Raw genomic sequence first — 11,226 nt, 5'->3', positions numbered from 1 at the left:
CATTGGAATGAGCCAAAGCAACAAAAGCTCTCTCCCGAGTTGAGATCAGTCATAGACTAAGGTGCTATTTCCGTAATGCCCCGACGACTCGTCTGCTTTGTTGGACTCAAGGAAGGGGGACGACCAGAAGCAACGTGTCTAATGCTACTACCCTGACAGTAAGTAGACTGTCACTTTATTTTCAAGGTAAGAACCTATTGTTTACAATGTATCTTTTTTCGTCGTGTTTTTCTATCGGCAAGCCATACATTTGGAAGACGGAATTATATATTTGCAAAAACAAAACTCGGCAAATGTTTGCTTTAGAGTAAGAAGATCACCAATACCTTTCCTGTTAGCTCACTATCCCAAATATTTATTGACCCAAATCACTCATTTTACATTTGGGGATCTCATGTCGCACTAATAAAAATGAAACTGAAACTAACTCATTAATTGACTCGATGATCTCTTGGCTGCAGGTGGATACACCGGTTTATTTACTTTCTCGTAGCTTAAATTGGATGAGAGTTATTTTTTCCTGAACCTAACCCAATAAAAGATCAAATCTGATATTTTAGATACCCGTTTAACAGGGATCTCTTAGGAACAAAGCAGAATTCACAAAGTGGGTCTATAACCACAAAAAAATAGTAACGTCATCAATTCCTATGTAATATTTCTTTACTGTAAAATGAATTGAGCACTTTTTTTTATTGTTATATAACTCATTCAGGTCAGTCAGGTGTATGTATATGTGCATGGTATGTGAATTGTATTCAATTCTTTCATTTAGTACTTAAAACATGTTTTTTGATTGTTTGTTCAGGAATAATGGCACAGGAAGGCAGTGTATACCAAGTCACACTTGGTGTGGTGGGCATGACTTGTGGCTCCTGTGTTCAATCCATAGAAAAGCGGATCGGTTCTTTTCCAGGGGTAATACACATAAAGGTAAATTAGTCTTCAATATTTGTGTGTGTTGTGTTTAATATTACGCCACTGACAGTGGTGACTGTCAAAAATGTTTCCGGGTTATAACAGGATCTTAATTACATGGTGTGTGTTACTGTTTCATTGTCAACAGATATAGGGATTGAAATGTTTATATCAAAATGATCAAATCTGACAACATGCATTTTTTACAGATCAGATCTCTCTTGATGTAAAATCAGGTAATAAGGATGTAGCTACAAGGGCGAAATTGTGGTGATTGCCGCCTGTTTTTTTGCTGTTTAACCCCCAAGCTAAGATTAAATGATGAAGATAATGCAATTGTATTTTCAAGATACAGCTCTGCCCTATGCAGAACTGTGACAGCAGGTCATTACGACACACCCACAGCAAACGTTGTTTGTTGTTCTTTTACCATATATTGTCTTGGTCCTTGAATCCTAAATCTATACAGGCGTGATATTTTTAGACGCTATAACCATTTTTCTACAGCGTGAAAAAAATGTCTGATCCAAAGTTCAAAACATTCACTTTCCCTTGCAAGGTATGGGTAAGTCAAGTGATCACTTTAGTGTGTCACATGTTTGTGCTTTCTGGAGGAAGAAAACAAGGATCGTCATGTTGTTAAAACCTTGTGGAACTAGTTTATAATCTTTCTTTCATATGAATGTAATGATGGATCAAATTTTGACGCTGTTGCTTTTAATTTATACCAAAAGTGCCATCTCTTGGAAATGTACAGTAAATGTAGTTTTTATTTAGCTTTTAAACTGCCTATATCTGAATACATTAAGTCAAAAGTCTGCAATATTTTGCCATTATACGATATCTTGGTAAACGGTCAATTATTAGGTAGCTGAGAAAGACTTCCCAAACCAAATTATGATTAAAAGTAGCTAAATAATTCCCACTGTCTTTTGAACATAGTTTTTTTTTTTCTATTTTCTAGGTGTCTTTAGAGCAGGCAAATGCCACAGTCATTTTTAACAACAGCCACCAGAGTGAAGAGTCCCTGTTGAAGGCCATCGATGAGATGGGATTCGAGTCAAGTTCCACGTCTGGCGCGGCCACACCAGTTTGTGTTGACAGCCAGCTGATTCCTGCCTCCAAACTGATGTCTGAGTCTCGACAGGAGGCTTTGGAGAAGCTGTCTCAGATCCCAGGAGTACTGAACGTCAGAGATAGTCCGACCAAAGAGGGCCTCATCGTCACTTTTGTCTCGTCTTTGACGTCTGTGCGGGAGCTTACCGAAATCGTTTTAAGCGCCTCACCATCAGACAACGCCACTTCTTCTAGCCCTAGTGCAAAAGACTTGCCTGCTTCTCCATCTCATGACACAGAAAACAAAGCGGCGCTCCTGAAGATGAGCATTCAAGGCATGACCTGCCATTCTTGCACAACCACAATTGAGGGGAAGATTGGAAAATTAAATGGGATTGAAATGATCAAAGGTATCGTATGGTTTGTTCATATTCCGTTTTGTCATTCATCCTGCAGCCTTGATAACATTTTTGTTTTTCTGCGCTCTAATTTTCCAGTCATTTTGGATTCTCAGGAAGCTGCAATCGTCTACCTGCCTCACCTCATCAGTGTTCAGACCATCATTGACCAGATTTCTTTGGCTGGCTTTAAGGCTAGTGTAAAGTCCAAACCACGCCCTTTGCAACTGTCCCTTAGTAAAATTGAACATTTTGCCAATTCGCAAGAAACGAGCGCCTCTTCACCGTTAGAGGCGGAAATCTTCGTGAACACAACTTTAGTGGCGCTCGCGGTCAAAGGCATGCACTGTCGATCATGCGTGGTCAATATCCAAGACAACATCTCTGCATTGCCTGGTGTGTCCTCTGTGGAGGTCTCTCTCGAGGAGGAGAAAGCCTCCATCTGCTATGACCCGATGAAAGTTACGGTGTCTCAATTACAGCAGGCAATCGAAGCGCTTCCCCCTGGGAACTTCAAGACTCAACTATGGGATTCTCCTGGGCTCCTCAGCCTGCCGGCTACCTCACCTCCGCTGACTTTATCTTCACGGCCGGCGTTCGGACTATCGCTGGCCAAACCTGCTGTACCCCAACCTTGTTTTATCCAGCCTTTGGCCTACATGGCCAAGATTAACATTGAGGGCATGACATGCAATTCCTGCGTCCAGACCATCGAAGGAGTGATGTCTGAAAGGAAAGGGGTGATGTCAGCCCACGTCTCTCTGGTCGATCAGCAGGGCTTCTTCGAATATGATCCTCTGCTGGTTTCCCCAGAGGAGCTGAAGGATGCCATAGAAGACATGGGCTTTGAGGCCTTCTTACCTGGTGAGACGATATTCTTCATTATCAGTTTTACCGTAATTCATTGGCTGGCAGTGAATATTCACAACGTGGACTACTGAGAAATGCCCTCTTTCTGAAGGGAACTACACAGTCACCTCTAGAGCCAGCCCTTGTTGATCTGTTGGATTTTTTTAATTTTTTTTTTATAAATTCTTGTAGTGGAGGATCAGGTTTGTTGGACTGGTTGTTTATCGTTGTCACGGCAAAGAAAACATTCATATTATTTTCTCATGCTGTAATAAATTTCATTCTTGTAATTTCTTATCACTACTACACTGATTTATTTCCCACAGAAACCAATACCCTGTCACCCGTGTCACGTCTAAATGTCCCCAAGTCTTCAAGCGTAGAACCAATGAAAGATAAGGAACTGGACATCAGCCTCCTCAAAGAGACGCCCTTGGATAGTCAAACGGAGCAGAGAGACAAGCACATTAATGCGAACAAGTGCTTTATCCAGATCCGAGGCATGACCTGTGCATCATGTGTGGCCAACATTGAACGCAACCTAAAAAATGCACCTGGTAAATTAACATTTCCTAAAGCTTTCTTTTGAATAGACTCTTTTGAAAGATTTAAAATGATCTTTTTTGCAGGCATCTACACTGTTTTGGTGGCGTTGATGGCCAGTAAGGCCGAGGTGCGGTATAATTCGGAAATGATCGACCCTGCGAAGATTGCAGAGTGCGTCAACGAGCTCGGCTTCTCTGCCTCAGTCATGGAGAACTATGAAGGTTCAGATGGAAACCTGGAATTAGTGGTAAATTATATGTTAGTTCTTTCCCCCTTTCCACTCTAGTTAAAAATACAGTAAAACAAGCTTCATGTAGTTGGAACATTAATCTGTAATGTATAGATCCCCAACCGTTGGTCTGCACTTGCATTAAGTCATTTAAAATCTGTACTTTTCTTAATTCTCCCTCATTTCAGGTCAGGGGAATGACTTGTGCCTCTTGTGTCCACAAAATTGAATCAAGCCTTATGAAAGAAAATGGCATTATATATGCCTCTGTTGCCTTAGCAACCAACAAAGCGCACTTTAAGTATGACTCTGGAGTAATAGGACCACGAGACATTATCAAGCTGATTGGGGTGAGACATCGTAGTGTTCTGTGCCTTTCAGTATTTAAGAATTGTTATAACATTGACGTGCACTGCTTTTATGGCCATCTGTTTTGACTGGAATGGGCGACTGAATGTTTATTCGCCCCTTCCAGTCAAAATGGATTGGACGCCTAGCACCGTCGATGGAACTGAAAGATGAGCAGATCCCAGTTCTAATGAATGGAACTTCTATCTTTGTCCACGGCAGGCAATGAGTTAAATACTATGAAATTAAAAATACATTAACTTTCAACCAAATGTAATTAAATTTGTTTATTCTGTTTTTAGAGTTTGGGTTTTGACGCATCTTTAGTCAAAAGGGACCGTGCTGCCAGCCATTTGGACCACACTAAGGAAATACGACAGTGAGGCCTTTTTAAATGGTTATTTTACATGAAAATATCATATCACGTGAAGTGTAATCAATTGACAACCAGTCCAGTCCATGCATTGCTACCAATATTATCGTATTATGTTTTTAAAAAAATCCTTAAATGAAAAAAAGGCGGATTGTTTAAGATTTCCTGCTTCCTCAGATTTGGGATGAATCCATAATCATATTTGTTGAATAACTTCAAATGTCTGCTTTTTCAGGTGGATGATATCTTTCCTGGTGAGCCTAGTATTGTGTGTGCCGGTAATGGGTATGATGATCTACATGATAATCATGGACCACCAGATGAATGTTTCACACCACCACAATGCCACAGCCGAAGACCGTAACCACTTCCATGCTGACATGTTACTGGAGAGGCAGTTGCTCCCAGGCCTTTCTTTCATGAACTTGCTTTCTTTCCTCTTTTGTTTGCCTGTGCAGGTGAGTCACTGTTTTTCTTGTTGTGTGTGTTTTTTTATTCCAATGCATCATCTCATAATTCATCACCTTTTAGTTTTTAGGCGGTCGCTACTTCTACATTCAAGCCTACAAAGCGTTGAAACACAGATCTGCCAACATGGATCTCCTTATTGTACTGGCTACCTCCATAGCCTTTACCTACTCCTTCATAGTACTAATAGTGGCCATGGTGGAGAAAGCGAAAGTCAACCCCATCACCTTCTTTGACACTCCGCCAATGCTCTTTGTCTTCATCTCATTGGGACGCTGGTTGGAACAGATAGTCAAGGTTTGATTCATCTATTAAAACTTTTAATACATCACTTGGAGTTGTCACAATCTGGTTTTTTTTTTCTTTCCAATTAGAGCAAAACGTCTGAGGCTCTTTCAAAGCTCATGTTGCTGCAAGCCACTGAGGCCACAGTGGTCACTCTCAGTAGGGATTCATCCATTCTAAGGTATTGCTTTTGATTCTTTTGGCCACCGTGTAAATATTTGCACTTAGATAAGGGTGATGATGTAACAGAAACTATATTTATTGTACATACTTTCTAGAATCATACAATCTATAGCTCGCAAAATTAACTATGTGACAAGGGCCTGCCATATTTTGGGAATATCCAATCATGAAGCATAAAATGATTAAATGTATGTACTATACTATCTATACACTACATTATATACTCAATTTGAAGTGGCCATTCTAATAAGACTCAACATTTTTGCCATCATGTTGCTACAGAATATACAGATGTCATGCAAATCTAACATAAAACATCTTTTGTGAACAAAGGGCACCGTTTGTATTTCACATCTCAAAAATGTTCAAATATTTTTTTGTTATTATTGGAGTGAGGAATTTCTTTCACCTTTATTTAAACTGCAGGTGGCAGCAATGTGCATGCAATTCACAATATGACCTAGATCCGAGTTGCCCATTAGGTAGATCACAATCTACCAGTAGATCTCACGACAATAACCCTAACAACAAAGTAGATCGCGGGAGGTTTGCTCATTGAAAAGTCGATTTTGAAGCAAAAAAAACTGTGAGCGCCCCTGACCTAGATTGTCATAGTGCAAATTACTGGATTTAGCTGCATAAGCAAGGTAAAATAAAATAATCACTGTTTCCAGCAACCATAGCTACTATTGTTGAATGAACCCATGACCTACTTCATTTATCTTCCTAATTACAGAATATTTGAAATTACATGACTATAGGATACCATTACACTGGCAAAAATGACAGTATGTGTACAGATTAATGCAATAAGTATATTTGTTAGCAATGCCTTGCATTTATTGTTGACTCTTTCCAGTGAGGACCAATTGGATGTTGAACTTGTACAGAGGGGAGATGTAGTCAAAGTTGTCCCGGGTGGAAAGTTTCCTGTTGATGGAAGAGTCCTTGAAGGCCACTCCATGGCAGATGAGTCTCTCATCACAGGTTAGTGAGCCTGTATACGTCCAAGTAGTCATTCACAGCTTCGAAATGGAAGGCGTGTTGCTGTAGATAGTTAATATCTGACCATCTGTTGCTTTGGAACTTGAAGGTGAGGCCATGCCTGTGACCAAGAAGCCGGGGAGTGTTGTGATTGCGGGCTCCATTAACCAGAACGGCTCCCTGTTGGTCAGCGCTACACATGTTGGCATGGACACCACCCTGTCACAGATTGTCAAATTAGTTGAAGAGGCGCAGACATCAAAAGTGCGTATGGGATTCTAGATTTGATCATTCTTCCATATGGTTAGCTTTTCTTATTCCCCATGTTTGTTTTAGGCTCCTATCCAGCGGTATGCTGATAAGATCAGCGGCTACTTTGTACACTTCATTGTCAGCGTGTCAGTCTTCACTTTGATTGCCTGGATTATCATTGGCTTCCTGGATTTCCCTCTTGTGGAAAAATACTTTCCTGTGAGTTTGTCCGTCAATTTATGGACGACTATACCTCAGATGCTAGAAATGTAAATGTTGTTTTTACTCATTATAGGGTTACAACAAGAGCATTTCCAGGGCAGAGGCGGTGATTCGCTTCGCTTTCCAGGCCTCCATAACAGTTTTATGCATCGCCTGCCCGTGCTGCCTCGGTCTGGCGACGCCGACGGCTGTCATGGTGGGCACTGGCGTTGGAGCTCAAAATGGCATCCTGATAAAAGGAGGGGAACCGCTGGAAATGGCACACAAGGTGTGTTTTATATCATATTATATATAATAACTGGGTGTCCCTAAACCAATCACGTGGAAGAAAATCGGGCCGATCACCTGATTTCAGAGTGAGTGAAATGACTAACAGCAATTATCAATGCACAGGTCCAGACCGTGGTGTTTGATAAGACCGGGACCATTACGTATGGCACTCCAAACGTTATCCAGTTGAAAATACTCGTGGAGGGCAACAAGATGCCACGTTCCCGACTCCTCGCAATCGTGGGCACAGCAGAGAACAACAGCGAACATCCCCTAGGGGCGACTATCACCAAATACTGCAAGCAGGTTGGTTTTGACCTCACCACACACTCGTCTTCTTCTCCTAGCACCACCACCACTAACGATACATTACAATGTGCGAGCAGGAACTGAGCACAGACTCGCTCGGCACGTGCACAGAATTCCAGGCCGTGCCGGGTTGCGGCATCCGGTGTCGGGTCAGCAACACGGAGATGCTGTCGAAGCAAGCGGACAGCGATAGCGAGGACAACAACCAGCGCAATGGCTTGCTGGTCCAGATCAACGACACAGTCACGTCTAGCAGCTCGCATCCTCTTATCATGGATCCACAGCCGCCTAGTATGCCACAGTCTCATTTGCATTTTGCATGCCACTTGTTTGGGTCATATGTGGGGGAAAAAACTACTATTCCATTACTACATGGGCCATTGTCTTTAATTATTGCAGGGCTGAAAGATTTTAGAATCAAATCTCTTATATATTCAGTATATACTGGGCAATTGCTACTAACTTAAATGATATTAGATTAAAAAAATAAATTATGAATATGAAGTGAATCTCTTTGCATGACTCGTATGTATTGTAATAATTTTAAAGTGTTTTTTTCCATAAAATGTTAAATGTAGTTATTTCCCTATTAAATGGGGCAGAATTTAACAGATTGAGTAGTTCGCCCATAAAAACAATTGCATCCTCTAAATTCACTACTTGGTTGTAAAGGCAATACTTTCTGCCCTTATGATGATGATATTATTATTATTATTGTTGTTATTATTATTATGGTACCAAATTTACTATTGTTTTGGCGATATAAATCATGACTCCCAATATACTTCTACATTATTGAAATATTACTTGAACGCTTTGTCTTCAGGCCTAGACCAGATGGCCAGCTACGTCGTCCTGATTGGCAATCGAGAGTGGATAAGGAGGAATTGCCTGCAGATCCAACCAGACGTCGACGACGCCATGGTCGAGCATGAGCGCAGAGGACACACCTCTGTCTTGGTTGCCGTGGATGGTAAGTAAAAGGAGGAGGCTACAGACGTCAACCAAAAAAATGTCCTTACTTTGCATTCTAGATGTGCTGTGTGCCATGGTAGCCATAGCAGACACAGTCAAACCGGAAGCTGAGCTAGCGGTGCAAACTCTTACCAGCATGGGCCTGGAGGTTGTGTTGATGACAGGAGACAACAGCAAGACAGCACGGGCCATTGCTTCACAGGTGGGCTCAACTCGCAATAATATGGCGTGTAGTTTTAATACAGTCCTGATCATTTGGCTTGAGTTCACTCGCGTGTCTTCTTTCCGCGTTAGGTGGGCATCAGGAAGGTGTTTGCCGAAATGCTGCCCTCCCACAAGGTGGCAAAAGTGGAGCAGCTCCAGCAGGCTGGAAAAAAGGTCGCCATGGTGGGCGACGGCATCAACGACTCGCCCGCCCTGGCCATGGCGGACGTCGGCATCGCCATAGGAACCGGCACTGATGTGGCCATCGAGGCAGCAGATGTGGTTTTGATGAGGGTGCGAATCCAATCTTTGGCTTGAGCCTCATTGAACTTCTAAAATATACAAAATTCTAATTGGCACTGTCAAAAAGTACTGGATGTTTGAGCATATTTATAGAGCCATGTTGAAAAAAAAATATTTTGTTTCTTTTGACAGAATGACCTGTTGGATGTTGTCACCAGTATCGATCTTTCTAAAAAGACCGTCAAGAGGATCAAGGTCAACTTTTTCTTCGCCGTCCTCTACAACCTGGTCAGCATTCCCATCGCTGCAGGTAACAGGCCGAACTTAATATTTTTGCGCTAAAATGTATAACTTAACAACAATCTTCATCTTAACATTGAAGTTGTAAAGTTCAGTGTAATGGAAAAAAACAACTTTTTAGGGGGATACTTTATTATTTAATGATCAATTATTTTTTTTCATGGCTTTGTCTTAATTCTTGTTGGAAATATATCATCGAGAAAATGCAATTTCTTAAGTTGTGTGGTCGATTCGATTTTCCCAGTTGAAATGGAATGGACGTCCATTGTCGTCAATGGAAGCTAAAGAGTTGAACAGCGTGAGGTCACATGATTAAGAAAACAAATGAATTAAAAGAATTTCTGGCGTTCCCTCAGGTGTGTTCCTTCCCATCGGTCTGGTGTTACAGCCATGGATGGGTTCCGCCCTCATGGCACTGTCTTCCATCTCTGTGGTCGTGTCTTCGCTTCTTCTCAAATGGTAATTTCCGCTCGAGGGGTCTCTCCAATGTGCTTTCTCACCACATCTTTTTTGCAGCTACACTAAGCCCACGCCAGAGAAGCTGGAGGCCCGGCTGGGCGGCGACCGGCGGCAGGGCAGCCTGTCCAACGTCAGCGTCCACATCGGCATGGGCGATCTGCGGCGATCCTCGCCCAGGCTCAGCCTCTTCGACCGCATTGTCAGCTACACCCGGGCGTCCATCAACTCGCTACTCTCCAACAGGCGCTCCATCCACAGCCTAGTGCTCAGCGACCCCGAGCAACACTCGCTCCTGGTGGGGGAGGCCACGTGCGACGAGGTCATCTGTTGAAGGGCGCTTCAGAGAAACAGGTTTGCGTTCTCCTTTTCGATTTCGGAGTGGTGGTTTTCACATCGCGTATCCAAAGACCTTTTTGAAGTTTCATCTTGTTCATTGGTATTTATATCTTATATGTCGCTTGGGTTAAAATCAAGTTTTCTTTTCAGCTTTACTTTATTTGCCGCCACTCTCCCGATAATGAGTCGTACGGTGTTTGTAAGGTTTTTGGGGGGTTTGTAAGGGGAATCATAATCATTTATAAGGGCAGTTATCGGCAGAGGTTGACAGGTATGCAAAGTCCGCTTTGCGTTCTCGCACCTGCTTGTCCAAGACCCGCCCATTGAGCATCACGTATGCACATCAACGGTTAAATGAAGTATTAATGAATGTTATTAAATTAGAGGATGGGGAATGTAGGTTCATTAGATGATTAAATCCAGGCTGCCTTGTTTGAATTGTGCCTCAAGATTGACTTACAAATGCTCTGATTTTATACAAAATAACCAAATTAATGTATATTTTTGTCACAAAAATCTGTTTATGAAAAGTTCAACAGGAATTACTCCCCACCCTTGGTCTTTTGTGCCTTCTATTAAAATACAAAGAATTGACAATGTATATTCATCATTCCACAAAAAAAGATCACATTGAGTTGCTGATCTGCACAACCAGACACCATTTAATTTTCAGAAATACATAAATCAGACTTATTGCCTCACATGATCACCTGGCCTGTATTTTATTTACGTATATATGTTTGAGATGTACAGCATTAAAGAGGGATTAGCTCTGATTAGTTACAATTATGTTGAGAGAATCAATCCAAGACATGACAAGTAAACAAAATAGGGATTTTTGTGCTACTTCTCAACTGGTCAAACGGAAATGAAAACACTGCGGTTTAAGTGTTGACAAAAAATGAGAAGAAAAAAGAAAAATAAGAGTGCAGCATACGTCAGCATTCCAACATTGTGCTTTTGTGGCCTAAGACTTGTCTGTAGCAAGAAAATGTTACATTCAGCTCAACTTAAAGACA

The 11,226-nt window shown here is 41.7% G+C and overlaps 2 protein-coding genes across 2 annotated transcripts in view; both read left to right on the top strand.

Annotated features, from left to right (window-relative positions):
* The first annotated feature begins 63 nt into the window (after window positions 1–63).
* The window catches only part of LOC144082437 (copper-transporting ATPase 1-like), a 34,128-nt gene continuing 22,965 nt past the window's right edge, over window positions 64–11,226 (top strand). Inside the window, exon 1 of the mRNA XM_077609605.1 lies at window positions 64–186. The gene's annotated coding sequence lies outside the window, so the exon portion shown is untranslated. The remainder of the gene's footprint in view (window positions 187–11,226) is intronic.
* LOC144082438 (copper-transporting ATPase 1-like) lies at window positions 66–10,910 on the top strand. The gene is made up of 23 exons (XM_077609608.1): window positions 66–186; window positions 809–933; window positions 1,883–2,384; window positions 2,472–3,236; window positions 3,548–3,778; window positions 3,851–4,014; window positions 4,185–4,346; window positions 4,647–4,723; window positions 4,953–5,175; window positions 5,249–5,482; window positions 5,560–5,651; window positions 6,513–6,640; window positions 6,747–6,901; window positions 6,974–7,108; window positions 7,185–7,379; window positions 7,505–7,687; window positions 7,768–7,981; window positions 8,517–8,663; window positions 8,725–8,867; window positions 8,960–9,163; window positions 9,305–9,422; window positions 9,769–9,871; window positions 9,929–10,910. Exons 2-23 carry the CDS (start codon window positions 814–816, stop codon window positions 10,200–10,202), a joined length of 4,569 nt encoding a protein of 1,522 aa, XP_077465734.1. The 5' UTR covers window positions 66–186; window positions 809–813; the 3' UTR covers window positions 10,203–10,910.

This window comes from Stigmatopora argus, chromosome 9 (assembly GCF_051989625.1).
Source record: "Stigmatopora argus isolate UIUO_Sarg chromosome 9, RoL_Sarg_1.0, whole genome shotgun sequence".
In the NCBI taxonomy this organism is placed as follows: Eukaryota; Metazoa; Chordata; class Actinopteri; order Syngnathiformes; family Syngnathidae; genus Stigmatopora; species Stigmatopora argus.
The sequence above is the reverse complement of the archived record's forward strand: the minus strand, read 5'-3'. Positions and strand labels throughout refer to the sequence as shown.

Bases quoted from the DNA above. Each gene is read 5' to 3' on its own strand.
- LOC144082438 (XM_077609608.1), top strand. From the start codon at position 814: ATGGCACAGGAAGGCAGTGTATACCAAGTCACACTTGGTGTGGTGGGC. The intron at 5,483-5,559 runs GTTTGATTCATC...CTTTCCAATTAG, and splicing joins GGTTGGAACAGATAGTCAAG to AGCAAAACGTCTGAGGCTCT. The intron at 5,652-6,512 runs GTATTGCTTTTG...GACTCTTTCCAG, and splicing joins AGGGATTCATCCATTCTAAG to TGAGGACCAATTGGATGTTG.